This window comes from Balaenoptera acutorostrata, chromosome 1 (assembly GCF_949987535.1).
Source record: "Balaenoptera acutorostrata chromosome 1, mBalAcu1.1, whole genome shotgun sequence".
In the NCBI taxonomy this organism is placed as follows: domain Eukaryota; kingdom Metazoa; phylum Chordata; class Mammalia; order Artiodactyla; family Balaenopteridae; genus Balaenoptera; species Balaenoptera acutorostrata.
This window is the reverse complement of record NC_080064.1, coordinates 4,730,236-4,754,421: the sequence shown is the minus strand read 5'-3', so window position 1 is coordinate 4,754,421 and position 24,186 is coordinate 4,730,236. Positions and strand designations below refer to the sequence as shown.

General features: G+C 64.0%; 3 protein-coding genes across 19 annotated transcripts in view; 2 read left to right on the top strand and 1 right to left on the bottom strand.

The window, feature by feature from the left end:
* PLEKHG5 (pleckstrin homology and RhoGEF domain containing G5) overlaps positions 1–3,485 on the top strand; it is a 52,534-nt gene extending 49,049 nt beyond the window's left edge. For 9 of the 12 annotated variants that reach the window (XM_007166197.2, XM_057551030.1, XM_057550994.1 and 6 more), the window contains 5 exons: positions 455–587; positions 681–796; positions 888–1,087; positions 1,556–2,332; positions 2,589–3,485. In XM_007166197.2, coding sequence (XP_007166259.2) covers positions 455–587; positions 681–796; positions 888–1,087; positions 1,556–2,332; positions 2,589–2,598 — 1,236 coding nt within the window. In that variant the 3' untranslated portion in view covers positions 2,599–3,485. Of the gene's footprint in view, positions 1–454; positions 588–680; positions 797–887; positions 1,088–1,555 lie in introns of all 12 variants that reach the window. The other 3 variants (XM_007166195.2, XM_057551060.1, XM_007166196.2) reach the window with 2 other exon arrangements.
* TNFRSF25 (TNF receptor superfamily member 25) lies at positions 3,322–8,276 on the top strand. The gene is made up of 12 exons (XM_057529112.1): positions 3,322–3,368; positions 3,772–3,920; positions 4,270–4,273; positions 4,385–4,578; positions 4,777–4,911; positions 5,267–5,434; positions 5,526–5,604; positions 6,358–6,413; positions 6,512–6,619; positions 6,797–6,834; positions 7,292–7,472; positions 7,658–8,276. Exons 1-12 carry the CDS (start codon positions 3,322–3,324, stop codon positions 7,978–7,980), a joined length of 1,482 nt encoding a protein of 493 aa, XP_057385095.1. The 3' UTR covers positions 7,981–8,276.
* A 159-nt stretch (positions 8,277–8,435) lies between these two features.
* ESPN (espin) overlaps positions 8,436–24,186 on the bottom strand; it is a 31,420-nt gene continuing 15,669 nt past the window's right edge. Inside the window, exons 6-15 of one of the 6 annotated variants that reach the window (XM_057550967.1) lie at positions 22,551–22,752; positions 21,269–21,540; positions 18,448–18,609; positions 18,162–18,357; positions 16,796–16,822; positions 15,541–15,686; positions 15,202–15,465; positions 10,587–10,666; positions 10,485–10,496; positions 8,436–9,371 (exon numbers count right to left, since the gene is read on the bottom strand). In XM_057550967.1, the coding sequence (XP_057406950.1) occupies positions 9,224–9,371; positions 10,485–10,496; positions 10,587–10,666; positions 15,202–15,465; positions 15,541–15,686; positions 16,796–16,822; positions 18,162–18,357; positions 18,448–18,609; positions 21,269–21,540; positions 22,551–22,752 (1,509 nt within the window). In that variant the 3' untranslated portion in view covers positions 8,436–9,223. Of the gene's footprint in view, positions 9,372–10,484; positions 10,497–10,586; positions 10,667–10,709; positions 13,406–15,201; positions 15,466–15,540; positions 15,687–15,918; positions 16,211–16,795; positions 16,823–18,161; positions 18,610–18,703; positions 18,794–21,268; positions 21,541–22,550; positions 22,753–24,186 lie in introns of those variants that run through there. The other 5 variants (XM_057550971.1, XM_057550960.1, XM_057550954.1 and 2 more) reach the window with 5 other exon arrangements.

Genomic DNA, 24,186 nt, shown 5'->3' with positions numbered 1-24,186 from the left:
GATGATTATCTGCCTGCCGCTTGCTCTTTACAAATACAGCAGCCGGGTCCCAGCCCATCAGGGGCCATTCTGGCCCACTTGCCAGTGCCACATGTGTTCCTGGTGGGAAGGAGGGGGCACCTTCCGTGAGCAGGACAGGAACAGCCCAGAGTCTTGCTACTGAGCTATTAATTTTTCAGGCACTGTGTAACCCAGAGCCTACAAAGCGTGATTTTAAAACCACCTTCCTTTTCCTCTTTAATGTAAACTTTTAACTGGCATAAATCACAAGTATATCGCTTGATGAAAGAAAATCAGCTTGCCCTTCGTTTGAATTTTACTCTCAGATTCGTGGGGAGTGGGGGAAGGGAGGTGTTTGACACCAGTACCCCCAGCAGAGGGTGTTGCCGCAGACAGGCTGAGGGTCCCTGCCATGGCCCTGACCTCTGGCCTCCCGCGGCCTCCCGTCCCCCAGATGGACGTGTACTGCTTCCTCTTCACTGACCTGCTCTTGGTGACCAAGGCGGTGAAGAAGGCAGAGAGGACCAAGGTGATCAGGCCACCGCTGCTGGTGGAAAAGATCGTGTGCCGGGAGCTTCGGGACCCTGGTGAGGAGCCCGGCCCCGCCACCCCTGTGCAGGGCCTGGGACGGGCAGGGGCCGTGGTCTCAGCCAGCGCTGAGGCGAGCCCTTCCTAACCAGGGTCCTTCCTTCTCATCTACCTGAACGAGTTCCACAGCGCCGTGGGGGCCTACACGTTCCAGGCCAGCGGCCAGGCTTTGTGCCGTGGCTGGGTGGACGCCATCTACGATGCCCAGGTGAGAGCAGAGCGGTGGGCAGGCTGGCAGGGCGGCCTGGTGGGGGCCGCTGCTCACAGCCCGCTGGGGCCCTGTGCACCCACACCCGCAGAACCAGCTTCAGCAGCTGCGTGTGCAGGAGCACCCAGGCGGCCAGCAGCACCTGCAGAGCCTGGCAGAGGAGGAGGATGAGCAGGAGGAAGAGGAGGAGGAGGAAGACGAGGAGGAGGAAGGAGGGGAGAGTAGCACTTCGGCGGCCAGTTCCCCTACCATCCTGCGCAAAAGCAGCAACAGCCTCGACTCGCAGCGCTGGTACGTTTGTCCAGGACCACCCAGCCAGCCAGAGCAGGGCAGGTACTCCAGCCAGGACTCTTGACCCCAAGGCCATTAGCACTGGACAGGGCTGGTCACATCCGTTTCCTCTGAACGGCTTTATGATGTGAACCCAGTGGGGGTGGGGACGGGGGCTCTGTCTCCTACCAGAGTCCGGGGGAGGATGGCAAACGGTTTTCAACTTGAGTGCCAAATCTGGTACATTAGTGGTAGCTGCCTGGAGCTGAGCTGAAGATTCTTAGACTGTATCCAACAGGAGATGCCGTGGTCACGACAGACACCATTATTGATACCTGTGTTGTGGGCTCAGGTGCCACCTGCTTGCCATCTCTTGAGCCTTGCGCTCCAGGAGGGCAGAGGCTGTAGACTTCTGCATTGCCCAGCGTGGGCTGCACCAGGCCATCTCGGTTTCCTTCGGCTGGGCTGACTCTCCTCTCGGCTCCACAGTGTCTCGGATGGCTCCACGGAGACCCTGGCCATGGTGGTGGTGGAGCCTGGGGACATGCTGTCCTCTCCCGAGTTCGAGGGCGGCCCCTTCAGCTCCCAATCAGACGAGACCTCGCTCAGCACCACCGCCTCATCTGTCACGCCCACCAGCGAGCTGCTGCCCCTGGGCCCAGTGGATGGGCGCTCCTGCTCCATGGACTCCGCCTACGGCACCCTCTCCCCGACCTCCCTGCAAGACTTTATGGCCCCAGCCCCTACGGTGGAGCCAGCACTCCGGCCCCCAGAGTCATCACAAGCCCCTTCACCCCCACCCTCGCCCCGCCTCCGCCGACGCACTCCTGTCCAGCTGCTGCCCTGTCTGCCCCACCTGCTCAAGTCCAAATCTGAGGCCAGTCTCCTCCAGCTGCTATCGGGGGCCACCACCCGTGGAGCGCCCCCAGCCCCTAGCCGCAGCCTGTCGGAACTCTGCTTGGCTGCTACCGTCCCTGGCACCAGGACTCAGGGTTCCCCTCAGGAAGCTGGGCCCAGCTGGGATTGCCAGGGGGCACCAGGCCCTGGCAGTGGCCCCGAGCTGTCAGAGCTGGAGGGTGGAGCCGGCTGCCCAGGTGGGGAGCCCAAAGGACCCACCAGGAGGAGCAGAGAGCTGTCCTCGGGGGCCTCGCCCAGGGTCCAGCCTGAGCCCCCTCCAGGGACCTCTGCCCAGCACAGGAAGCTGACGTTGGCCCAGCTCTACCGAATCAGGACCACCCTGCTGCTTAACTCCACCCTCACTGCCTCGTGAGTGGCCTGGCCTGGGGCGGAGGACAGGTGGCCCAGTGTGCTGGGGGCACTATCACGGCGGGGAGCAGGTGGCATTTGGGGACGGGTGTGGGAGAGGGAGCCTGAGACCGGCCTCAGCACCTGGTGAGGATGGAACAGTGGGCAGTGGTGAAGAAGAGGCCTGAGGGTTCCGGTCGGGAGGAGAGGGTGGCTGGAGCCCCTCCGAATGCCTTCAGCCAAGGAAGGACCACCTCTCCCCTCCTCTCCACTGCAGGGAGGTCTGAGCAGAGGGAGGCTCCCAAGGGTGCCACTGACCAAGGGACAGCAGACAGCACGCCTCCCGGGGTGTGCCGGCCCCTGCTCCAGCTGCCGCCTTATGTGTGCACGAGCCGGAGTGCTGGGCAGGACCCCTGCCACCGCCCCCAGGGCCCAATTTGCACTTTGCCAGACTGGATGGAAGTGGAGGAGGGCTCAGCAGAGGCCCAGGCCCAGGCTGCAGGACCCCCTCACAGTCATCACTGTCACTAACCTGCCTGTGCCTCTGCCCCCCAGCCTAGGCAGGGTCCCTTGCCCCCTACTCCCTGAAGTCACCAGCTCCTAGCCTCTGGGCTGGGCTCCAGGGCTGGGATCCCACGCAGCCCTTCCCACCTCCACCCTCATCTGGCCCCAAATGGGATGGTTCCCGTGCCCTCACCTCCCTCCCTCCCTCCCTCCCTCCCTCCCACCTACTCACCCACCTAGTCCTTGGGTTGGGCTCTGTGTAAAGTTGCATATTTATTGAGCTTTTGATTCTTTTATAAAGACTTGTATATACTCCACCGGAAAAAGTCCTTTGCTTTTGGGACGCCCCCCTTTCGGGACTCAGGTGCACTTGGGCGCCTCCCTGGGCTCCCGCCCCCTCTCTCTGGTGGGGCCCCGCTGGAAGAGACTGTGGGAGAAGTGAATTAGTGGGGCGGAGATCGCCTGACCTGTACTCCCAAGATCAACCCCTGTCCCCTGCCGCAGACATGAGGTCCACCACTAGAGCCCCCCACGAGGTGCCCTCCCCCACGTGGTACCTTAGAGGGCCCTGCCCTGAGCCACCCCTCTGAGCTTATGCCAGGGTGGGCCATGGTCTCAGGCTCTGCTGAGAGTGCCCCCTAGGACTCCCCTCCAGGGCGGGGGTGGGGGGTGGGGCACGCAGTACGTGGGGAGGGTGGGTCTCCCACCTGGGTACTTCTGGCCCAACCCTTCATGGCTGAGGGCGGGCTCTGAGGCCCAGAGAGGGGAGGTCACCTCCCTAGGAAGCGTTGGTCTCAGGGTTGAAGCTAGAACCCAGGCGTGGGACCTGGCTGCAGCCCAGTGCTGTGTGCACCTCGCCCACCAGCCGCCTCAGGTGAGCTCAGGTACGGGCTTCGGCCTGGGGGCTCGCTTCCCGGTACCGGCGGCCCCGCCCTGCCCCCTCCCCCTCCCCCTAGGCGGGGTGGGCGGGGCGGGCCTGCGGGCGCCGGCCTGGGCCCCACCCGCGGCGGGCGGAGCGGGGAAGCCCGGGTCGGGTCGAGGGCCCAGCGTGGCGCCCAGGGCCATGGAGCCGGGGCCCAGGGCGTGTGCGGCGGCGCTGACTGCGGTGAGTGGGGTCGCGGGGGCACGACCTCGAGCCTGACCGGGGCCTGAGTCCCCGAGGCGGCGGAGGAAGGGGACGCGGGGATGGGGTGGGGGTGGGGATAGGAGTCTCCGATCCGGCCTCGCTGGGGGCTGGGCCGGCCCCTCTTCCGACCTAGTTAGAGGTTCAGCCGGGGTGGGGCCCTTCCGCCGAGAGGAAACACCCTCTCGGGGGCCGGAGGGATCTGGGGGCCCCAGACAGAGAAAGATCAGGGCCCCCCACCTTACCAAGGGCGTGGGTGGGGGTGGGGACCGCCTGATGCCCAGCCTTGTGAGAGGGGCTGGCGGGAACCCTCTTCTCTGCTTCTCCCAAGCCTGGTCTGTGCACAGGGGAAGGAAATTAGTCCAGAGCCCCACCCATGGGCACCCCTTTGGGGCAAGAACCTGAGAAGTGGGCTGCTCTGTGGGCAAGTGCTGGAGCCTCTGAAGGGTGGGGAGACCGGGTAGAGAGAGTCCCCTGCCTGGGCAGCCAGGCTGGGAGCCAGCAGCCCCTGTCCCCCAGGCCCTCCTCCTCCTCCTGCTGGGTGCCCAGGGCCAGGGCAGCACTCCCAGCCCCAGGTGTGACTGTGTGCACAGCTTCCAGAAGAGGAGTGGTCTGGTCTGCTGCAGGGGCTGTCCAGCAGGTGAGCGGCTGAAGGGGTGGGAGGGACGTGGCGGGAAGTGAGGGCCCATGGGGCAGGCGGGGGTCAGGAGGGCTGGGGAGTGGTGGTAGGCAGGCCAGGGATGGGGCGAGGGGAGGCTGGGGGGGAAGTAGGGAGCCCGGGATAGGAAGGCGGAGGGAAAGGCGGCAGCCCTCTTTGACCCCAGGTTGGGTTCCACAGGGCACTACCTGAAGGCCCCCTGCACAAAGCCCTGTGGCATCCCCACCTGTCTCCCGTGCCCCCGGGGCACCTTCCTGGCCTGGGAGAACCACCACAAGACCCGCTGTGCCCGCTGCCAGGCCTGTGATGAGGAGGGTGAGGGGCTGCCTAGTGCTTGGGGGCAGGGCGGCTCTGGAGGACAGGCCCTGGTCAGGGTCTTTCTGAAGAAAGTGGCTGGCTCGAGCCCAGCCTTTGGCTGGGAGAGCCCTGTGCCCACCCCACCCCGGGGCCCTCTACCCTGATCCTGCCTCAGGATGCCTTTGTGCCCTCTCATCCTGGTGACCTTCCAGCCTCTGGTCTGTGGTGATCCCCACATTTCTCTCACTTTGGGGGTGGCCCTGTCTCTGGTCTCCTCATCTCCATTCTCCAGGGGACCTGTCCTGCCTCTCTGTGGGGCTCTTTGGCTCTGACAGTCTCTGCTCTCCCCCGTCTTCCCAAATCCCCCTGCCAGCCTCCCAGGTGGCCCTGAAGAACTGCTCGGCGGTGGCGGACACCCACTGCGGCTGCAAGCCAGGCTGGTTCATGGACTGCGTCGTCAGCCAGTGTCCCCACAGCTCTCCCTTTCACTGCCACCCGTGCCCAGACTGTGAGGCCCTGCACCGCCGCACACGGGCCCCCTGTGGGTACCCCCGATCCGGGCCGTCTACTCCCACACCCTTCCCCTGCCTCCTTCTCTCCCGTCCTGACCCACACCATCTCCCGGACCACAGGTTCCAGCGGAGACACTCACTGTGGGACCTGCCTGCCCGGCTTCTATGAATATGGCAACAGCTGCGTGTCCTGCCCCACGTAACTTCCTGGCTGCCCTGGGCTGGGGGAAGGGAGGCTGGGAGCAGAGTGGGGATCGAGGGTCAGGGAGGAGGGGGCTTGGCCCTGTGGTAAGTGGGTCCCACTTCAGGCAAACACTGGATGGTAAAGAGAAATTTGAATTCACCTTATGTCAGATAAATAAGGGGGCATATCTTCACTTTATGTCATACTTTCCTTTAGTAATCCTTCCAGCCCTACATCAAGGATAGGATGTGTCACTTACAGAGAGAGTCGCGTTAATATAGTTTCAAAACTTGGGCTGAGACTCAAGATCTGCCCCTTGTTCTCGGAGGGATCTTGGGCAAGTTACTTCACCTCTCCGATCTGTGGCCTCCCCATCTGAACATGGGGGTGTTAGTGGCTCTCCCCAGGGCTCTGATTAAGGGGTGACTAACTTTATTCACTCATCTGCTCCACAAGTGTTTCTTGAGCATCTGTCATTTCCAGACACCGTTCTAGGTGCTGGGGAAACAACAGGGAACAAAACAGGCAAATCCCAGAGTTGACATTCTAGTGACCCTCAGTCTAGTCTAGAAGAAGCTCAATAAGTAGTGTTTGTTGTTATTGTTATGGACACCAGTGACGTTTCAGCAGTACTTGGGGAACATTCTTGGGTAGAGTGAGGCTCTCTGGAGGGAAGGGCCTCCAGGATGGAGAAGATGTCAGGTGGTCCTGAGCAGTCCCCCCCGGTGTGTACTCCCTCACCCTCCACCGCATCCCCTCCCCTTGCAGGAGCACCCTTGGGGGCTGTCCTGTGCCCTGTGTGGCTGTCTGTGGCTGGAGGCAGGGTAGGTGGTGAAATGGAAACGCCAGTGGGAGAGCTGGGAGGGGCTGAGGGGAGGGTGGGGGATGGCTACCACCCACCACCCACCAGCTGCTCTTTCAGTGTTCTGGGTCCAGGTGCTCCTGGCAGGCCTGGTGGTCCCACTCCTGCTTGGTGCCACCCTGACCTACACATACCGCCGCTGCCAGCTTTGCAAGGCCATGGTTCCTGGTAAGCGCACACGTGCCCACGTTCCTAGAGGCCTGGGGTCAGGATGGGTAGCCCAGAGCCCATTCAGCCTGATGCAGTGGGGGAAATTGAGGCAGGGAGTGCTGGGAGTGGGTGCAGAGAGACGCAGGTTCCGGAGGCTTGCCTGGTGGCTGATTAGACTCTCTTTGTGTCTCTCAGCAGGTGAAGCTGGGGTGGAGGCCCTGACTCCGCTGCAGGTAAGATTCTCAGTAGTGTTCTAGGATGAGAGTGAGCAAGCCTTCCGGAGCTGAGCGGTTGGGCCTTATTATAAATCGTGATCCCAGCGCAGCGCCTGGTAGCTGGCACGGAGTAGACCTCACGAACACATGTGTTGAGTTATCCGTGAGTGAGAGCAGCTCAGGGCCCGTCCTCAAGTGGCTCTGAGTCTGCGGGGGTCCAGACCGGTAAACAGAAGCCAACAGTTCAGTAGGAAGAGTGTCACCACGGCGAGGCCTCTACCAGGATTGGCGGAACAAGGAGGGGGCAGCAGGGGCAGGGCATTCCAGGCAGAAGAGATAGCTCTGCTACTGGGTCACAGTGAGAGAGCACGGCCACTGGGGGATGTTTGCTGACTGAGCCAGGGATGCCCACCCCTGGCCAGAGGCCCCAGAGCCAGGCAAGCAAGGCTGACCTGGGGCCTCTCTTGGCTTCCAGGCCACCCACCTCTCACCCCCGGACAGCAGCCCCACCCTTCTGGTAACACCCAGCAGCAGTGAGAAGGTCTGCACCGTCCAGCTGGTAGGCAGCAGCTGGACCTCTGGCTCTCCCCAGGCCCAGGAGGCGCCCTGCCCGGAGGTGACCTGGTCCTGGGACCAGCTGCCCAGCAGAACTCTTGGTAAGGGATTTCAGGGGCCTGAGGCCTTGACCCCATTCTCCTGAGTCCGAGGTGATAAGCTGTGCTTTCCTGAGGCCACTTGCCCACTTCCCGTCCCCTAACTGACCAGGTGGACTTCCCTGCCCTGCCGGGCCCCTGCCCCTTGGCCCCTGCCCGCATTCCCCATTGGCTCTCTCTGGCCGCAGGCCCGCCGCCCCCGCCCTCACCAGCGCCCCCTGCAGGCTCGGCGGCTGCCATGCTCCAGCCGGGCCCGCAGCTCTACGACGTGATGGACGCGGTGCCCGCGCGGCGCTGGAAGGAGTTCGTGCGCACGCTGGGGCTGCGCGAGGCGGAGATCGAGGCGGTGGAGGTGGAGGTCAGGCGCTTCCGCGACCAGCAGTACGAGATGCTCAAGCGCTGGCGCCAGCAGCAGCCTGCGGGCTTGGGCGCCGTCTACGCCGCCCTGGAGCGTATGGGGCTGGACGGCTGCGCCGAGGACCTGCGGAGCCGCCTGCAGCGTGGCCCGTGACGCCGGGGCCCACCCGCCACTTCGAGGCTCTGGTGGCCCTTGCAGAAGCCCTAAGTACGGTTACTTATGCGTGTAGACATTTAATGTCACTTATTAAGCCCCTGGCACGGCCCTGCGTAGCAGCGCCATCCAGCCTCACCCCTGCGCGCCCCCAGGGTTCCAGTTAAGGCGAGGAAGCGCCAACGACCATCAGCTGTTTCTCGGCCTGTGTTTGGCTGAGGCCTTGGTATTATTAAATCTATGAAAAAAAGCTGCTGCTTGGTGTTTCCGCGGAACAGGGGGTGTTAAGTGGCCCAGGCTTGGTTTCCCAGGGGCGTCGAAAGGGCCAGAAGTCTTGCCACCCACGGTGGAGGCCAGTGTGGCCCTTAGCCCAAGCCTACCCCTCCGGCTCCGCCGTGGCCCAGTTACCCCGAGGAGAGGAAGTCACGGTGACGACGAGTGAGAGTGAGCCTGAGCCCCGGGCGGCTGAGAGAGCTTTAATGCGGGTGCGAGATGGCGGGGACCGGGGAGGCAGCCGTTGGAGACACAGGTTCAGGATCCCTCGTCCTCCACTCACTCCACCAGGACAGTGAAAGGGTCCGGGGAGTGCGGGGCCTGGCTGGGGACGGCGCGCAGACTTGGAGGTGGGGCGCTGGGAGCGGCAACTCTGTCCCGACGGGCAGTTTGCAGTTTTCATCGTTTCTGGTAAACAAATGACTGAGAGGAAACCCTCGGCGGGGATGGGAAATGCGGCCGGGGCTGGGCCGGGCGCTGATCTGGGTCAGGGAGAGAGGAAAACCCCTTCCCCGAGCGCGGGGCCTGCCTCCGCCCAGGATGCGCCAGCGACGCGGGTTCCGGGGTGCAGGGGAGGGGGCGGCAGCCGGGCGCGCGACCCGCAGGAAAACAAAGTCACCACCCACGGGGCTGGGGAGAGCTCTGCACACTTTGACATTCAACGGACATGCAAATATGTGTAAGTAGGCATGCAAATAAGCAGCGTCTTTTTGCGTCAACAGCTTGGGCACTTTTTCTGGGCGACTGCGGCGGCGGGCACGCTCCGGCGTCGCCCGGGGCAGGGGATGCGGGTGCCGGGGGGTGGGGGTGGGGGTGGGGAGTGGGTTGCCCGGGGAAGGGGTCAAGGAGGGGTTCCAGCGCGGGAGGGGAGGGCGGCGCGGCTCCCAGCTCTTCGGCCCGGGCCTGGCAGGCCGGGGCGGGGTCTGGGGGCGGCCCCAAGCTCTCGAGGCTGCGAGCAGGAGGGCGGCGTCTAGTACTTAGCGATGTCCCCCTTCTTCAGGATGATCTGTCGCTGCCAGGGCGCCAGCTTGCTCTCGTCGTAGCCGAGCGTCCGCAGCTTCTCCGACTGCTCTTTCTCCCGCTGCATCTCCTCCTGCTTCTGTCGCGCCTCCTCTTTCCTGGGCGTGGGGTGGGGGGCACAATCCCGGGCAAGGGTGAGAGGGTGGGCCAGGCCCCATGGGGGGGGGTCACCGGTGGCAAGGAGTGGGTTACTGAGGGCAGGGATGGGGTTGCTGGGGACAGAGGCACTAATGAATGGTGGGCAGGGCAATGGGTTGTAGGGGTAGAAGGTGACTGGGGACAGGGGGTGGGTTAGGAGGCATGTGGGCGGGATTGCTGGGGACAGAGGAGCTTGACTGGGGGCAGACTGGGGTCACTGGGGGACACACAGGAGCTGGGACAGCGAGAGGCTGTAGCTGGGTTATTGCTGGCTGGGGGTGTTACTGGAAACAGAGGTGCTGGGTCACAGTGTGACAGAGAGTGAGGAGGGCGTGGTGCGGGGGCTAGGACCAGAGTTCGTGGGGACTGGGGTTGGGCTGCTGGGGAACAGAGGGACCACATTATTGGGAGACAGGGGCTGGGTGATTAGGGGCAGGTTATTAGACCATGGCTAGACCTGCATTGCTGATGAGGTAGCCGCTAAGCACGTGTGGCTGTTGAGCATATGAAATGTCGGGACTGAGACGCACTGTAGGTGCAAAATGCTCATCCCATCTCGCAGACTTAGTTTTAAAAAAGAGTGTAAGACATCTCAATGATTTTCATAATTATTATTATTGGGTTAAGTAAAATAGACTATTAAGTTCACTCATCCTTTTATTTTTTCACTGTGGGGGCTAGGAATTTAATATTACATATGTGGCTCAACTTATACATCTATCAGACAGCACTCGGCTAGATTACTAAGGGCAGAAACTAAAGATCTGAGGGGCAGATGCTCTAGGTTATCGATACTGAGGTTGGGTTAACTGCAAGGCAGAAAGGCTAGGTTAACGGGAGATGGGGGCTGGGTAATTGGGGACAGGGCATTATAGCGTAAGAGCAAGACTTTGAGGTGCAGTGGATAAGTTCCTGGGGGAGAGGGGTCTGGTGGCATTACTGGGAGCAAAGACACTGTGCTAACAGGGCTGAGTGACAAGGGGATGCGCTCAAGATGGGGCTGGAGGAAGGGGCAAAAGGACTGCGACTGGGTGGGCGGAGGGGACACAGGTTGGGCCCAGCCCCACACTCACCGCTTCTGCTCCCTGGAAGAAAAGAGATGGTGTTAGTTGGTGCCACCACCTCAGGGACACGATCAAGACACCCTGCCAAGCCCCGCATCTTCCTCAGCTCACCTCTCCTCTTCTAGCTTCTTCCGCAGGATGTCCCGCCTCCAGGCGGGCATGCTGGCCAGCCAGGCCTCCTCCTCCTTCTCCTGAAACACAGCACAAGGCTTCAGGGCCAGCATGGGCTGGGACACGGGGGTCAGCGGGGGTGCTCCCCCACCCAGGGGACCTGCATGAGTCAGGGACAACGGGACACAGATGGGGTCGCAGGAAGAGACTCTTTTGATGCCCTTCTATAGGGCAAATGGATGAAGACTCAGGCCCCCGTGTCCCAGAGGCGGCGCCAGAGAGGTCAGAGCTGAGAGTAGGAGGTGTGGGAGAGGAGCAGAGGGGGAGCCTCCCCAAGGTGGGGGGCAGGGGGGGTGGATAGATGGCTCCAGGCCCCTGGCCCAGAATCTCTGGGCAGACTCATACTTGGGCCTCCACAGATCCTGCCTGCTCAGAGAGGCTCAGGCCGGTCCCTGGTTCCACTGTGAAGGACCTTCTGTCCCATGCCTGTCCTATTCTGAGAGGGGGTAGACGCTAGCTCTACAATCGTGTGGCTGCAATGACATGGGGGTGGGGGCATCCAACACAGGCAGCTTACAGCAAAGTGTTTTATTACTTGCATGTTACAGAGGAGAAAGGGTCTGGACACGTCACACGAACACCGCACATGTGGCTCCCTTGACCTCAGCCAAACAGGTAGCTGTGAACTCCAGTGAAAAAGCAAAGAGAGAAAGAGAGCCACACTGCCCCAAGGGGGACCCACAGTCCCGCACTCAGAGGGGCTGCTTCTTCCACCTGGCTCCACACGGAGCCAGGCATCGCTGGAGAGCCAGAGGGGGACACCTGGTTGGCTCTGTGCCGTGCCCTGCCCATTCCGGCCAACACCCCACAACCGGCCACCGTGGGATCTCAAAGGCTGAGGCAGCCTGGTTCTGGGCACTCTGGCTTTTCCAAGGCCACTCGTCCTGTCCTGGTTTCTTCCTGCCGTATTCTGACCTCTGGAGGGCATCAGACAGGCATCCAGGCCCGGGTTAAGACGCTTGAGGGTAAATTCCGAATTCTGCGGCTCAGATGTCAAAAAGCTCTGCCTCCTTCTCCTTCCAGAAGGAGAAGCTGCGGTCGATGTACCGGCAGATGTCCTCATTGCTGAACTCGCCCATCTCAGATACCAGCTCCAGGGGTTCTTCGGCGGGGACTTCGGAACTAGGAGGGTCCGGCGTCGGGGGAGGCGCGGCTGGCGGGGGTGGGGACGGGGGCTGCGGCGCAGGGGCCGGCGCCTCTGGCTGCCCTTCTGGCCAGTCGCCCGTCTGAGCTGGAGCGGCGTCTTCGGTGGGCTCCCTCTCTTCCTTATCTGTCCCTTCCTTTTGCTCTTTCTCCACCTTTTCTTCCCGGGCCGTCTCAGCCTCTGGGGTGTCTCCGAAGAACTGGCGCCTGAGGTCCTCGAAGCCGTCGCTCCAGCCGCGCCGGCCGGCCTCCACCTCCTCGAGTACCACGCGGTGGAAGAGACGGATGAGCTCCCACGGGTGGCTGCCCAGCCGGTCGAACATCTCGTAGCACAGCAGGTGGCGAAACTTGCGCTCCTCGCGGCTCAGGCCCATTTCGAGCAGCTGGAAGTAGCCGAGCATGAAGAGGTCGAGCGTGAGGCTGTCGTAGCGCCGGGGCGCGCCGCCGTCGAGGGGCGGCAAGAAGTGCTCGGGCCAGTACAAGCCGTGTGCCAGGCTCGGGCCGAGAGGCTGGCGTGCCGGCACCTGCCGCAGCAGGCTCCGCCAGTGGCCCAGCAGCTTGCCCACCACCTGCCGCTGCTTCAGCAGGCGCAGCAGCCGCTCGTCCGGGCCATCGCTCGCCGGCGGCTGGGAGGCGTCGGCGGCCTCCGGGCCGGGGTCGGCGCCGGCGGCCACCACGCGGGGCAGCAGTCTGCGCAGGCGCACCTGGGCGTGGCGCCCGGGGCCGCGGAAGGTCCACTTGCGCCAGTGCTCCAGGAAAAGGTAGACGATGCGCTCCTTGCGCATGTCGATGTAGTCCTGGACGCCTCGCAGCTCGGTGGAGGGTGGCGGCCTGCGCGCCAACTGCTCGGGCTCGGGCAGCGCCGCCTGGCGGCCTGGCGCCTCGGGCGGGCCCAGGACGCCCAGGGGCTCCCCCGCGGCTGGCAGGCCGTTGGCGGCGGCGGCGCTTGGCTCGCCGGTGCCGGCCGCCACGTAGTCCTCCTCGAGGATGGGCTCGCGGCGCGGGGCGCCGGCGGGCAGCGAGAGCTTTCGGGGCGGGCCGCACGCGGGCGCCGAGCCCTGGGCGCGCCGCTCGTAGGTGGCGCGGAGGTGCCGCACCGAGACGCCGCACTCGAGGATCTCGCGCGCCACGGCCTCGCGGCACCAGCTGAGCGAATGCGAGCGGCCCAAGCAGAGCGGACCCGGCCGCCAGGGGGCGTCGGTCAGCGGCGGCAGCGGCTGGCCTGTATCGGCGGCAAGTAGCTCGGCCAGGTGCGCGGGCCGTCCGCCCAGCGCGGCCAGCAGCGAGGCCATGCTCTTGAGCAGCGTGGAGATCTTGCTGCACCAGGCAGGCAGGCTGGCGGCGCGGCCGTGCATGCGGCGCGGGTCGACGGTGAAGCGCGGCGCCGACAGGGCGGCCGAGATGGGCAGCAGCTGCTCCAGCTCCAACTCCAGCTGCTCCAGGCGCGCCTCCAGCTTCTGCGCCTTGTGCAACACTTGCAGGTTCTCGATTTGCTGCTCGATGCGGAGGATGTCGGCCTCGGTCATGAGCTCGCCGAAGGGCCCGAGGATGGCGTTGTGCTCGCGGGAGTACCTCCAGCCCTCGCGGGGGTAGCAGCACGAGCTGGCGGCCGTCAGCTAAGGCGGGGAAGACAAGAGAGGGGAGGGAGGCGCGTCTCCCTCTGGCCCGGCTCTCGCAGCGGCCGCCGGGGGCGCCTTTTGCATGTCCCGGGTGGTGTAATGGCTCCGCGGGGCTGCGTTTGCAGGGACGGGCCGCGCCTGGCCGGCGGGCGATTACACTGGGACGAGGCTTCGGCCCAGGCCGCCGCTCCAGGCGCTGGGCAGTGTCCACTCTGGTCGCTGGCGGGGACACAGCCGGTCGTTGGGCGCTGTTGCAGAGGCAGGGCCGGCAGATGGGGTCTCCACACCTGGCTCGGTCGCTCATTACACCACCAAAGGAACATGCAAAAGGCGTTGAAGCTGCGACAGACGGCAGCCCTCTCCCTCCCCATCCAAGGTCTGCGATTTCGAGGCCAGATCCCAGCGAGGCCGCTCCTCACCCCAGACAGATGACCCCTAATCAAACTCCCCTGTGGCCCAAGACCTCCCTGTCCATGCTGTCAGTTTTACTGCTGAATGAGAGGCCCTTAAAGTGGCTGAAGCTGTGGCTTTCACCCCTGTTCCCACCCTCTCTGACTCCTGGAATAATAATACAACTTACAGAGCTAGGTTTGCCAGGCACTTATAGTCTCATCTGTTCCTCATTTTAGTGCCAGGTTTTCCCAGCCCAGGTGGGGGGGGAGGGGCTGCCGTCACCTCCTCACAGGCCTCCCAGTTCATCCTGGCCCACCACAGTCCTACACACAAAAGTTTCCCAAATACAAATATGCCGATGCCAACTTCTCCGCTTAACCCCACTCCCAGGCTCCCCACTACTCCAGGAGAAAGTCCATCGTCTTCAAGGCCAGGCCTTAGTGATCTGGCCACTCCTGACGTCTCCACTCCACCCCCTTCAGTGGTACTGTCTTGGAGCTACCACACCCACTCTGACCGTCAGACCTCCCCGGTCCTTCCTGCTCGCTCTTTGACCCATTATTTCCCCTGTCCACTTCTTCCTCATCTTCCAAGTCTACCTGAGACATCACTTTCTCCTCGCCTACCACCACCCCAAACCCGAACAGGATGGTCGGTTTAGGGCTGCCCCAGTCCTCTGCCCTCCCCATCAGAGCACCTCCCCACTTGCTCACTCTCTCACATTGCCCTGTTTTGTCTCCTTGGGGGCACTTATCACTCGACTAAGGTCCTGTGCTTGCTTGTTGGTTGACACCCCCCGGCCCTGACATATTCACCGTGAATCCCCAGAGGCGACAACAGTGTGTAACACATAGACGGCGCGGGGGGATGTCTGTTGAGCAGATCAATGGCAAACTATCCTGCCAGCCAGGGATGATCAACCCATCCGACAGATGAGAAACCTGAGGCTGGATGAAGCTCAGTATCAGTGGAAAGTGGTAGTTCAGGGAAAGAGCCCAGGCCAGTCTGACTACGACCAAAAGCCTCTTGGTTACTCATGTGGTCCCTTGGATGAGTCAACCTCACCCGGGAGCTTGTCAGAAGCGCAGAATCCCATCCCCACCCAGAGCACCTGAATCAGAAAAAGCATTTTAATAAGATCACAGGCGATTTGAGGGCATCTTAGACTTTGATAAACACTGCCATCTCATTAAAGGACAGGCTGTTGGGGGGTGGTGCTGGCGGTGGAGACTAGGAACCGTCCCAGGAGAGGGGTGGTGGCCCAATCGTGCTTTTTCCCAAAGGTAATGGGAGCCCTCTGAGGCTGAAAGGTCCCGGGCAGATTGGGGGATGATGTAGGGCATGGGCTGTGGACCCAGGTGCGGACCCCAGGGCCCTCTGGGAAGCCCAACCCCGCCCACCTTCCGCCTCTGCTCTTCCTCCTCCTGCATCTTCAGCTGCAGCTTGCGCACCATCACCTGGCGCTTCCACTCGGGGATGGGCCGGCCCTGCTCGTCGTGCGTGGGGATGAGCGCCTCCACGTCGAGCTGCACGCCCGGCGCAGGGGTGGCAGGCGGCGCCGGCGCCACACTGCCGTTGAGCAGTGGCTGGGACCCCGCGGCCGGCGGGGTGGGGCTCCGCGCCCGTGACGGTGCCGGCGAGGCCAGCGGCAGCGGCGAGTCGGGCTGCGGGGAGAAGCGGCGGGGCTGAGTGCCGGGTGGGCGGGGTCGAGGGGCTGGGGCGTCTGTCGCATCGCCTACCTGGGAGGCCGGCTGCCCACTGCCCGAGAACACCGTGGTCAGCCCCTTGCTCTGCGGCGTCGGCTTCAGACTCTTGCCCGCCTTGATCTCAGCCAGTAGCTCTGAGTTGTCGCCCGTCGGGGACATCATGTTGAAAGACTTGGTGCCTGCGCGGAGGCAGGAGAGGAGACGCTGGCCTGGTGTGAGGCCCGCGTCCCCACCGCCCCCTACCTGCCCTCTGCTGCCCCCTTCCCCAAGTCAGCGCAGGCCGGGGCCTTCCCTTGGGCTCAGAGGGCAGCTCTCCAGGTCCCGGGTCCCGCAGGCAGCTCTCGGGGACCCCAGAGGCGGGTCCTCAGCTGGCAGCCCGCGCAGCCCAGCCATCCTCCCGACCCTACTCACGGGGTGTGGAGCCCCCGCCTGGAGGCCCCTGGGAGTTCATGATGGCTCCTGGGCCGGCCCTGGGGCCTCTAGCGAACGTCTCCGCGCAGCGCACTGACTGCCCAGCTCCAGAACACTACCCGGGGCCAGCCACCCGACCTTTGTCCCGGCTTGCCCGGCCCGGCCCCGCCAGGGTGGAGCCTCCCTCTGGCCATCTCCCTGCACCAGCAAACCCCAGTGACCCTTGGACTGAGTCACCTGGGGCGTCCATGGCTATAGACTCGGGACCCTGGATGCCAGAAGCCAGCCGGCCCCCTCCCCCACCACCACCCACAGACAGACACACGCGCAGACGCACTGGTTGCAAGCCCAGACGGAGCACACTTATGGCAAAGCGCAGCGCAGCTCTGGCGGACCCGGGAAAGCCGAGACCTTACTAAGGATATGGGGTGGGGGCACTCAGGACGAGGGGCCAGGCGGACGACATGCAAATGCGCGGCGCGGAGTTTGCATTTTCCGACGAGGCCGGCGGAGGTGAATGGAGTTGGGGGAGGGTTGCCTTTAGAGACAGACTGAGGAAGGAGTCAGGACTGGGTGAGAGGAAAAAAGGGGGCCAACAGCTTCTGGGTTCCCCGGGCTGGGGATCCCAGAGCGCGGTAGTGGGAGGGGAAAAAGGGAAAAGTGCCGGTGGGCCCCGGCTGCGGGCTCATTTCTTTAGGCAAAACCGTCTGCCCGGCACAGAATGCGGGTAGAACCTGTAGTGTCCAGGACCCCTCGCCTGCCAGACCCTGGTCCCGTCCTTTCCTCAAGACCCCAGCCCGTCAGCCTGGCTCTTCCTGAGCGTGCCCTGTGCCCCGCCCCCGCGCCTCAGCCAGGAGCCGCGCACGCAGCTACTCACTCTTCCTGTGTCTCAGCACTCTCACTTCTAGGGACCGAGAGGAGAGAAGTGACAGCGAAGTTAGGAGGGGGGGGGCTGGGGTGAGGCTAGGACATCACGGAGAGCAAGAGAGGGCCAGGGAGGGCAGGAGGAGGGGAGATGCGCGGGGGCAGGCGGGGGGGGGGCGGTGGTGGTGAGAGGAGGAACTTTCCGGTCCATCTGACCCTGGCTCAGGCTGCTCTGGGGCTCCACAAGGGTGGTCCGCTCAGTTCCCAGCTTTGTTGGTGCCCCTGAGGGCTGGGCTGGGCTGCCATTGGCCCTGGCCCCCCTAGCAAGGGCCTCAATCTTGGCATTGGGATGGGATAGGGCACCCAGCCCAGGCGCTGCTGTGAAGGGGTGTCTGGAGAAGCCCAGAGTCTATTTTTCTTCTGTTCCTAGTTTCAGCCTTGCTCCAGTCTGCCAAGGGAAGACACTGACCTCAAAGCTGGGGGCCTTTCTGGAGGCTCAGCTGACGGTGGACATGCTACCATGGGCTGTGGTCTGCAGGGGCCGCGGCTCCATAGGTACCCCAAGGAGCCCAGGCTGGCCCTACCCTGGACGCTACTGCAGCCTTGCATCCCTAGTCAGGGAAATGAAGCTTTGGATGCTACCACTAAGCATGGTCCCCGAACCGAGCGGCTGGGTGAGGAAGGCAGCTCGGCCACCCCCTGCCAGGCTGGAGTGGACGCATCAGCACCCACATACCACCTCCTGGGCCTTCCAGGAGCCCTGGCATGCAGGAGACTGTCCCGCATTTCAGAAGAGAAGCCCAGGAATCCTGGTCACCAGTCTAGCTCTTAAAAAAGGATGCTCAGGGGATTCACCAGGAGGGGGAGGGCAGAGTATGATGGGTTACTAGCCTTGACCCTATAGCCAGGCCCTGGGCTGTAGCTAGCTTGGGAGAACAAGAGAAAGCAGCCAGGAGTGGAAGAGTGACTCAGGATAGACGTGGGGCAGGAAGAAGGTTGGCCAGCAACCCTGCCTCCTTGAAGCTAATTCTACTTCTCTGAGCTTCCCTCTAGCACCAGCTCATCAGAAACAGCAGCCACCAGAGCTGGGAGGCCTTCCCTACTGGGTGGAAGGCAGGGCCAGAGAGGGAAGGGGACTTGCCCCAGGTCACACAGCCCAGTCCTGCTCTGGCAGGACCTAAAGCAACTCCAAGCCTCCCCTTAGGGTCAAGTCTTCATTGGGGTGGGGCTGCAGAAAGATCAAGGAGGAAAAGAGGAAGCATCAGGGCAGTGGCAGCTGCCCGGGGCGGGGGGTGGGGGGTGGGGAGGAGGGGGGTCTTGGTTTCCCTCCCCCTTCAGGGCTAGCGCCGCCCCCCACCCCTCAACCCGCCCCTACTCACTGCCAGTGGACGAGGAGGAGCGACGCTGCCCGCAGCCAGGGCCAGAGCCCTCGAAGGACAGAGGAGGAGCGGGCGGCGGCGAGCTCAGGGCCTCGGGCAGGGGCGGCGGCGGCGGGGGCGGCGGGGGCAGTTCCCTGGACGTCTTGGGGTCCGCGCCGCAGCCGTTGTGCACGTGGTTCCCGGGGAGCTGCGCCGCCTGCGGGGGAGCGGAGGGGCCAGCGAGTGAGACGCGGGCGGCCCGGCCGGGTCCCGGGCGGCCGGCGGGTGCGGGCTGGCGGGCACGCACCTCCTCGCTGTGCGCCATGCCCGGGCGCGCGGCCAGCGGCTCCCCGGGGTAGCGGCCCAGCTGGCGGTAGTAGTCCCCCGTGCTGGGCTGCTTGCTGAAGGCGCGGGGCTTGCGGCTGGAGTCCTGCCTCCGCAGCCCGTTGCGGCCGTCGCGGGAGCTCAGCTGCGGGAAGACAGCGGGCGGAGTGAGCTTCGGGCACTTGTCCCTTCCACCTCCCACATCCCCCCCCCCACCGCCCGCCTTCCCAGCTCTTAACCTTCCGGGGGCTCGTGGCCAGCCGCGGTCCCAGACCCTCCTGTTCTCAGAGCGGGGATGGGGCGAGGGTCCTGCGGGCCTCGCTGAAAGGGCACTCTCGGTCGGCCCCACAGGGAGGGGTTCGGGGCGCGGGCCAAGGGGCGCAGGGGCCCCCACTGTGGCTAGAAGGGGCGGGCCGAGGGGCGGGGTGGCCCAGCCCAAACGCCAGGGGGAGCTGGAGAAGGGGTAGCTCCCAGCCTAGGCAGCGCTAAGGACTCAGCCGCACCCCACTCCCGGCGACCAGACGGTCCCACGCGAAACCAAGGCTTCATGGAACCCTCTCTCGCGGGAGTTCCGCCCGGAGGAAGTCCACTTCTTGCCCAGGGCCCTCCGCCGCCCGGCCCCGGCCTGGGGCTGCTCCTACCTGCGACCGTGCCGGTGGCCCCCGCTGTGCACCTGGCAGCGGGGGCGGCATGGACTCGACACTTGCGCTACCTGATCCTTCCTCTCAGGTTACAGCCCAGCCCGCCCGCCCGCGCCTATGAGCGCCTAAGAGCTCTGCCGGCCTGACATCACCCAGGGCCTGCCAATCCCGGGCCGAAACCCCCAGCAGTCGGGAATGCCACGGGGGCCCACTGCTCCGCCAACACCTGGCCGCTGCGCCGCGCCTACCCCGCAGGCCAGATGTGGCCCCGCCCCCCTGCCCCTCTCTCCCTCCGTTCTGGGCTGAGCGCCCAGGCTTCATCCCCCCACTCACCCCCTCCATCCGCCAGAGACAGAATTTGGGCCTCACCACGGGCAGTGGAGCCCCCCACGTCTGGCCCCCCGGGTTCCGGGTCACGCCCCCACCCTTTCCCTCCCGCATCTGGAAACCATCGCCGGCTGCGTAAGGGACACCGACACCCGCGCCCAAGCCTCGGGTTTCAGGGGCGGCAGGCCGGGCTCGGGTGACAGCGCGGGCAGTCCACTCCGTCGCAGCTGCCCCCCACTAAGCCCAGCCCGGGAAGAAAGACAGGAGGCGGAGGGGCCAAAGACCAAGTCACCTGGCAGGGGCTGTCCCCCGCCCCACCCCCAGTCCGAGCGTCCCCACGGTGGCCCCGGACCCTCCAAGCCCCACCCGGCCGGGTTCACGTTGCAAGGAAACGCGACACCGCAGGATTTGTTTTCTGGGCCAGCCTGCCCCCTCGGCGCCCCCTGCAGCCCCGAGGCGCGGGAGCCACGACCCTGCTCCTGCCCGCGGTCCGGAAAAAGCTGGGGAGTTGGGGGGGGGTGCGGGGCACACAAAGGGCCCTTGTGGAGCGGCCCAGCGCCTGCCGCCGGGCACGCACACACCGGGAGAGGCACGGGACCTCGCAGTCCTGGTGCTCTGGCTCAGGGGAGGGGCCTCAGGCCGGGCCGCCTGTCCTGTGGCTTGGGGCAGGGCCCACACGCCTGGCCTGCAAAGTCCGCTGGCCCTAGGCCCCCTGCAGGCCTCTCCTGGGCCCCCTTCACCTTCTGGAGATGAAAGAGGAACCCACTGAGAGCCTGGTCTGAGGCAGCAAGAAGAGTTGCAGTGGCGCTGTGTCCTGCCCCTCCCCCAGCCGGTGGCCCTGCGATGTGGGTCACCTGTGGGAACTGTTTACTGAGCTTGGCCCTGGAGCAGCTTGCCTTGGGCTCGAGAGAGAACTACAAGGTCGGGGCTCCCACAGGACCCTAGGGGGGCTCTGTCTGCTATCCCACACTCAGCCGCCTGGGGCCTCAGGCTGCCCTCCCCTCTCAGACCAGCCTCCCTCTGTCCTCTTGGCCAGAACCCCAGGGCTCCCTCTGGGCCTCCTTGCCCAGGACTCTCAGAGCTACGCAGACCAGCCCTCTGCCCCCTCCCCTGCTCCAAAGCCTTAGCCAGGAACCTACAGGCCCTGCATCCGGGTACCCCACACTCAAAGTGCCCGCACCGGATTCGGCCCCTTCTTACAAGCTTGCTTCTCCCCAGGGCTCCCATCTCAGGACTGGCTTGTCTACCCACCTGGGAGCTGAAGCCCCAAACTGGGGAGCCAGCCTCCATGTTACCCCCACGTCCAGCCCCCAATGCTGAGAGGGTGCTGAGCCCTGCGGGTGCTCCCTGCCCTTGCCTCCACCCTCCTCCTCCCAGCCCTCACCTTCACACCGCCTGCATCTCCCACCTGGAAGACACTCCCTTGGGACCCTTTCTCCACCTGAGCCCGGAGCTGGGCACATGTACGTCTGTGGAGAGGCAGTTTGCACGTATTCTCTGCCGGTTCCATGAGCTCCCTGCCACTCTGTGCAAGAGCTCCCGGAGAGGCATGGCTATCTGGGTATATGTTCCTTCCCCCCGCCCTGCCCCCCAACTCCCCAGAGGGTGCTGGCTTTGTCTTCCTCATCTCTCTGTCCCCAGTGCTCAGCCCTGAGCCGCCATGGGGCTGACCAGAAGCTTTGACTCCTGAATAGGCCATTGGACCAGGGACCACCGCCCCCCGCCCCCCGCCACCCGCCCTATATCCACGAGCTGGGCCACTTGTTGGCCTCTGCTGCCCCCGCATCAGCCCACTCCCGGGGCCGGAGGGCAGGCAGGTTGGGGAGGGTTCACTACCTCCTTCTTGAAGGCCTCGGTCTCCACGTGGCGGAGTTTGTTCTTCGTCTGCGTGTAGATGTCAGCTGCCTGTAGCCCCGCGGGGGGCTTGGGAGCTGGGTAGCCTGGCGGGGGTGGGGGCAGCTGGGTGCCTGGGGGTGAGGGCAGTGGAGGGAAGCTGGGTGGTGGCGGTGGTGCTTTGGGTCTCTCCATCCTGCTCCGGGGCAGGCCCGGCTCTGGGCTCAGCATGTCCATGTAGCTCTGTATGTCTGCAGCTCTCGTGCTGGGAAGCCCTGGGACAGAGGGAAGGCTGGGTTTGGGAGTTTGCAAAGAGGCTGCCCCCAGGCCCAAGACCCCCTCCTGCCCGGAAACGACCTGCCACGGGAGTAGGCAGGCTCCGGTGCAGCCTGACACGGCCCCACTGTGGGCCCCGCAGGGCTGGGCCCACCCTCACCCTCACCCTCACCCTCACCCTCACCCTCACCCTCACCCTGGCCCTGCCCACCTGCAGCCCTGCACTCGTTGGGGAAAGGCCTGTGCTCAGGTTTGAGGGGAACTGGCAGGGGGCCGCGGGCTCCAAGACAGGGCTGCGGAGCAGAGCCACCTGGAGGGTGGAGGGGTGGCTCCTCGGGGCAGATGTGGCCGGGCAGGCGGCAGGAGTATGGACGGCCACACCGCATCTTTGCAGGGGGCCCCAGCAGCTCTGCAAGCCACCACCTGGCGGCGTAAAGCAGGCATCGCAGGTGGACAGACACCTAAGCTCAGGGCACGGTCAGCATGTGTGAACACGTGTGCCTGGCTTCTGCCTGAGTGTGCATTTGTGTATGTTCGTGAATGTGTGTACGTGCTTCTTTGTACTTATGAATGTGTTTGCACTGGTCTGTGGACCTGGGGTGCGTGAGTGCGCACATGTAGCGTAGGTGTCTGTATGGTTCTGTACGTGTAGCTGTGCATTCATACCTGGATGTTGTGTGTACACATGTGTAGGTGTGCACTCTTGAGTGTGGGTAGGTGTGTGTAATGTCTGGGGAACATTTTGTGCGTGTGTAAGTGAGGATACTGAATTGCTTGTGGGGTGCATGCGGCTTTTGTTGGTGGGAGGGTACCTGTGGATGTACAGGCATGTCTGTGACGGACACCCACAAGCGTGAGTGTCACCTGTCCTCACCAGAACCAGCCCTCCTGGTGACCTGGGCAGCCTCCAGTGTCAGCTGCGGGCAGAGTGGGCCCAGGGATGGTCCTCAGGGCGCAGTGGTCTGACTCCAGTTTGCTCTCCCTCCTCCCTCTTCCCAGGCCCACTCACCATGCAGGGGGCACCGGCCCTTGATGCTGGAGTGGCTGGAGGAGCAGGAGTCGTAGTTGGAGAGGGTGCTGGTGGGCGAGCTGAGGTCAAAGTTCGGTGGCTGGACCGACATGGTGGTGTTGGGTGAGGACATGCCCGAGTCAGGCTGCTTGGTCTCCAGGTCAGCGGATGGATCCCGTGACAGCACGCGGTGCTCCACGCTCTGAGCGGGAGAGGGGGCTCTGAGGGCAACCCCGCTCCAAAGACCAGCACACCGTGGGCCAGGGTCCTGCTCGGGCACACCCTCGCTGTGTGACCTCAGTCAAGCCACTTCCCTTTCTGGGCTCCCTTCCCCATCATCTCTCAGGCTCTTCCCAGGCTAAGATTCAAACCTAGCCCCCCAGTGGCAGGACCATGGATTCCTGGGAAACTCCCAGCCCTGGCTGGTCTCTGCTCAGGGGGGTTGAGAGGCTAACAGAAAAGAGGGAGGACGCTGGGTTGGACCCCAAGCGAGGGCGGCCACGTCACCAGTCTTACTCCTTTCTCATCAACGGGCAGAGGGCCAGGCTCTGGCGTGGCAAGGAGGCACAGGCACTGCTGCAGCGGGTGGGAACATTTGCAGCAGCTGGGGCTAGGGGAGGGGTGCACGGCACTTGCAACTTGCAGGAAAGACTGATCCCCCGACCTGGCCAGCAACCACCCTGTCTCTCCTTGCCGGACTGGGGCAAATCCCAACACGAGCCTAGCCCCTGTCTCCTGATGGGGCCTTTGGGGAAAGGATGGGGCCTGGGGTGGCCCAGCTGAGCTGGGGGTGGGCAACCTGAGCTCAGCCATCCCCCACCACTGCCTCTCCCCTGCCCACAGGCCTGACCCTCCCGCCTGGGAGCGGGCTGGGGTGGGGGCCATGCTTACATTGCCCATGCTGGCCCTGCTGCCGGCCAGGCTGCTGCTCGCTTGCTTGCTGCCTCCTGCCCAGGCCGGCTCCTCCCTGCCCTGCGCCCCCTCCCTGCCTGAGAAGTGTCACAGGTCCCCCGGGAACGCGAGGCAGGCCTGGCACCAGGTAACGGCTCAGCGGCCATGCTCATTGGCCCCGTAATTAGGGGCTCTGCGGGAGTGTTTGCCTTTTCTGGGCCAGTATCCTCCATGGCTTGGATCTGTCACTGCCTTGTGAGGGGGCCAGGTCCTCCACACCCCACCCAGTTCGGGGGGGGGCCAGGCCCTGCTGCCTAACCCCTGAGTCAGGAGCTGGGCTTGGGGGGCAGCCCGAACACGCTCTTCCCTTGGCTGGCTGCAGTGGGTACTTGCCCAGCCCTGACAGAGGTTAGGGGCAAAGGCTTTGCAGCCTGGGGGGATGGCTTCAAATTTCATCTCCTCCACTTACTAGCTACATGACCTTTCCATCACTCGTCCTTTCTGTCTGTACCTGAGTTTCTTCATCTGTAAATGGGTATAACAGTACTGCCTGCCCCATTATGTTATAACAAAGATTTTAAAAGTTAGTGAAGTGCCAGGGCATGGTAGCCAGTAAATGCCATATGTGTCAACTGTTAGTATTAATTCACTGTGAAGATGAATTGAGATTACATCGTAAAGCACTAGGCAGGGTACCTTACCGGGGTCAGAATTCAAGGAATGGTGCTTGTTTGCTCATTGCCTG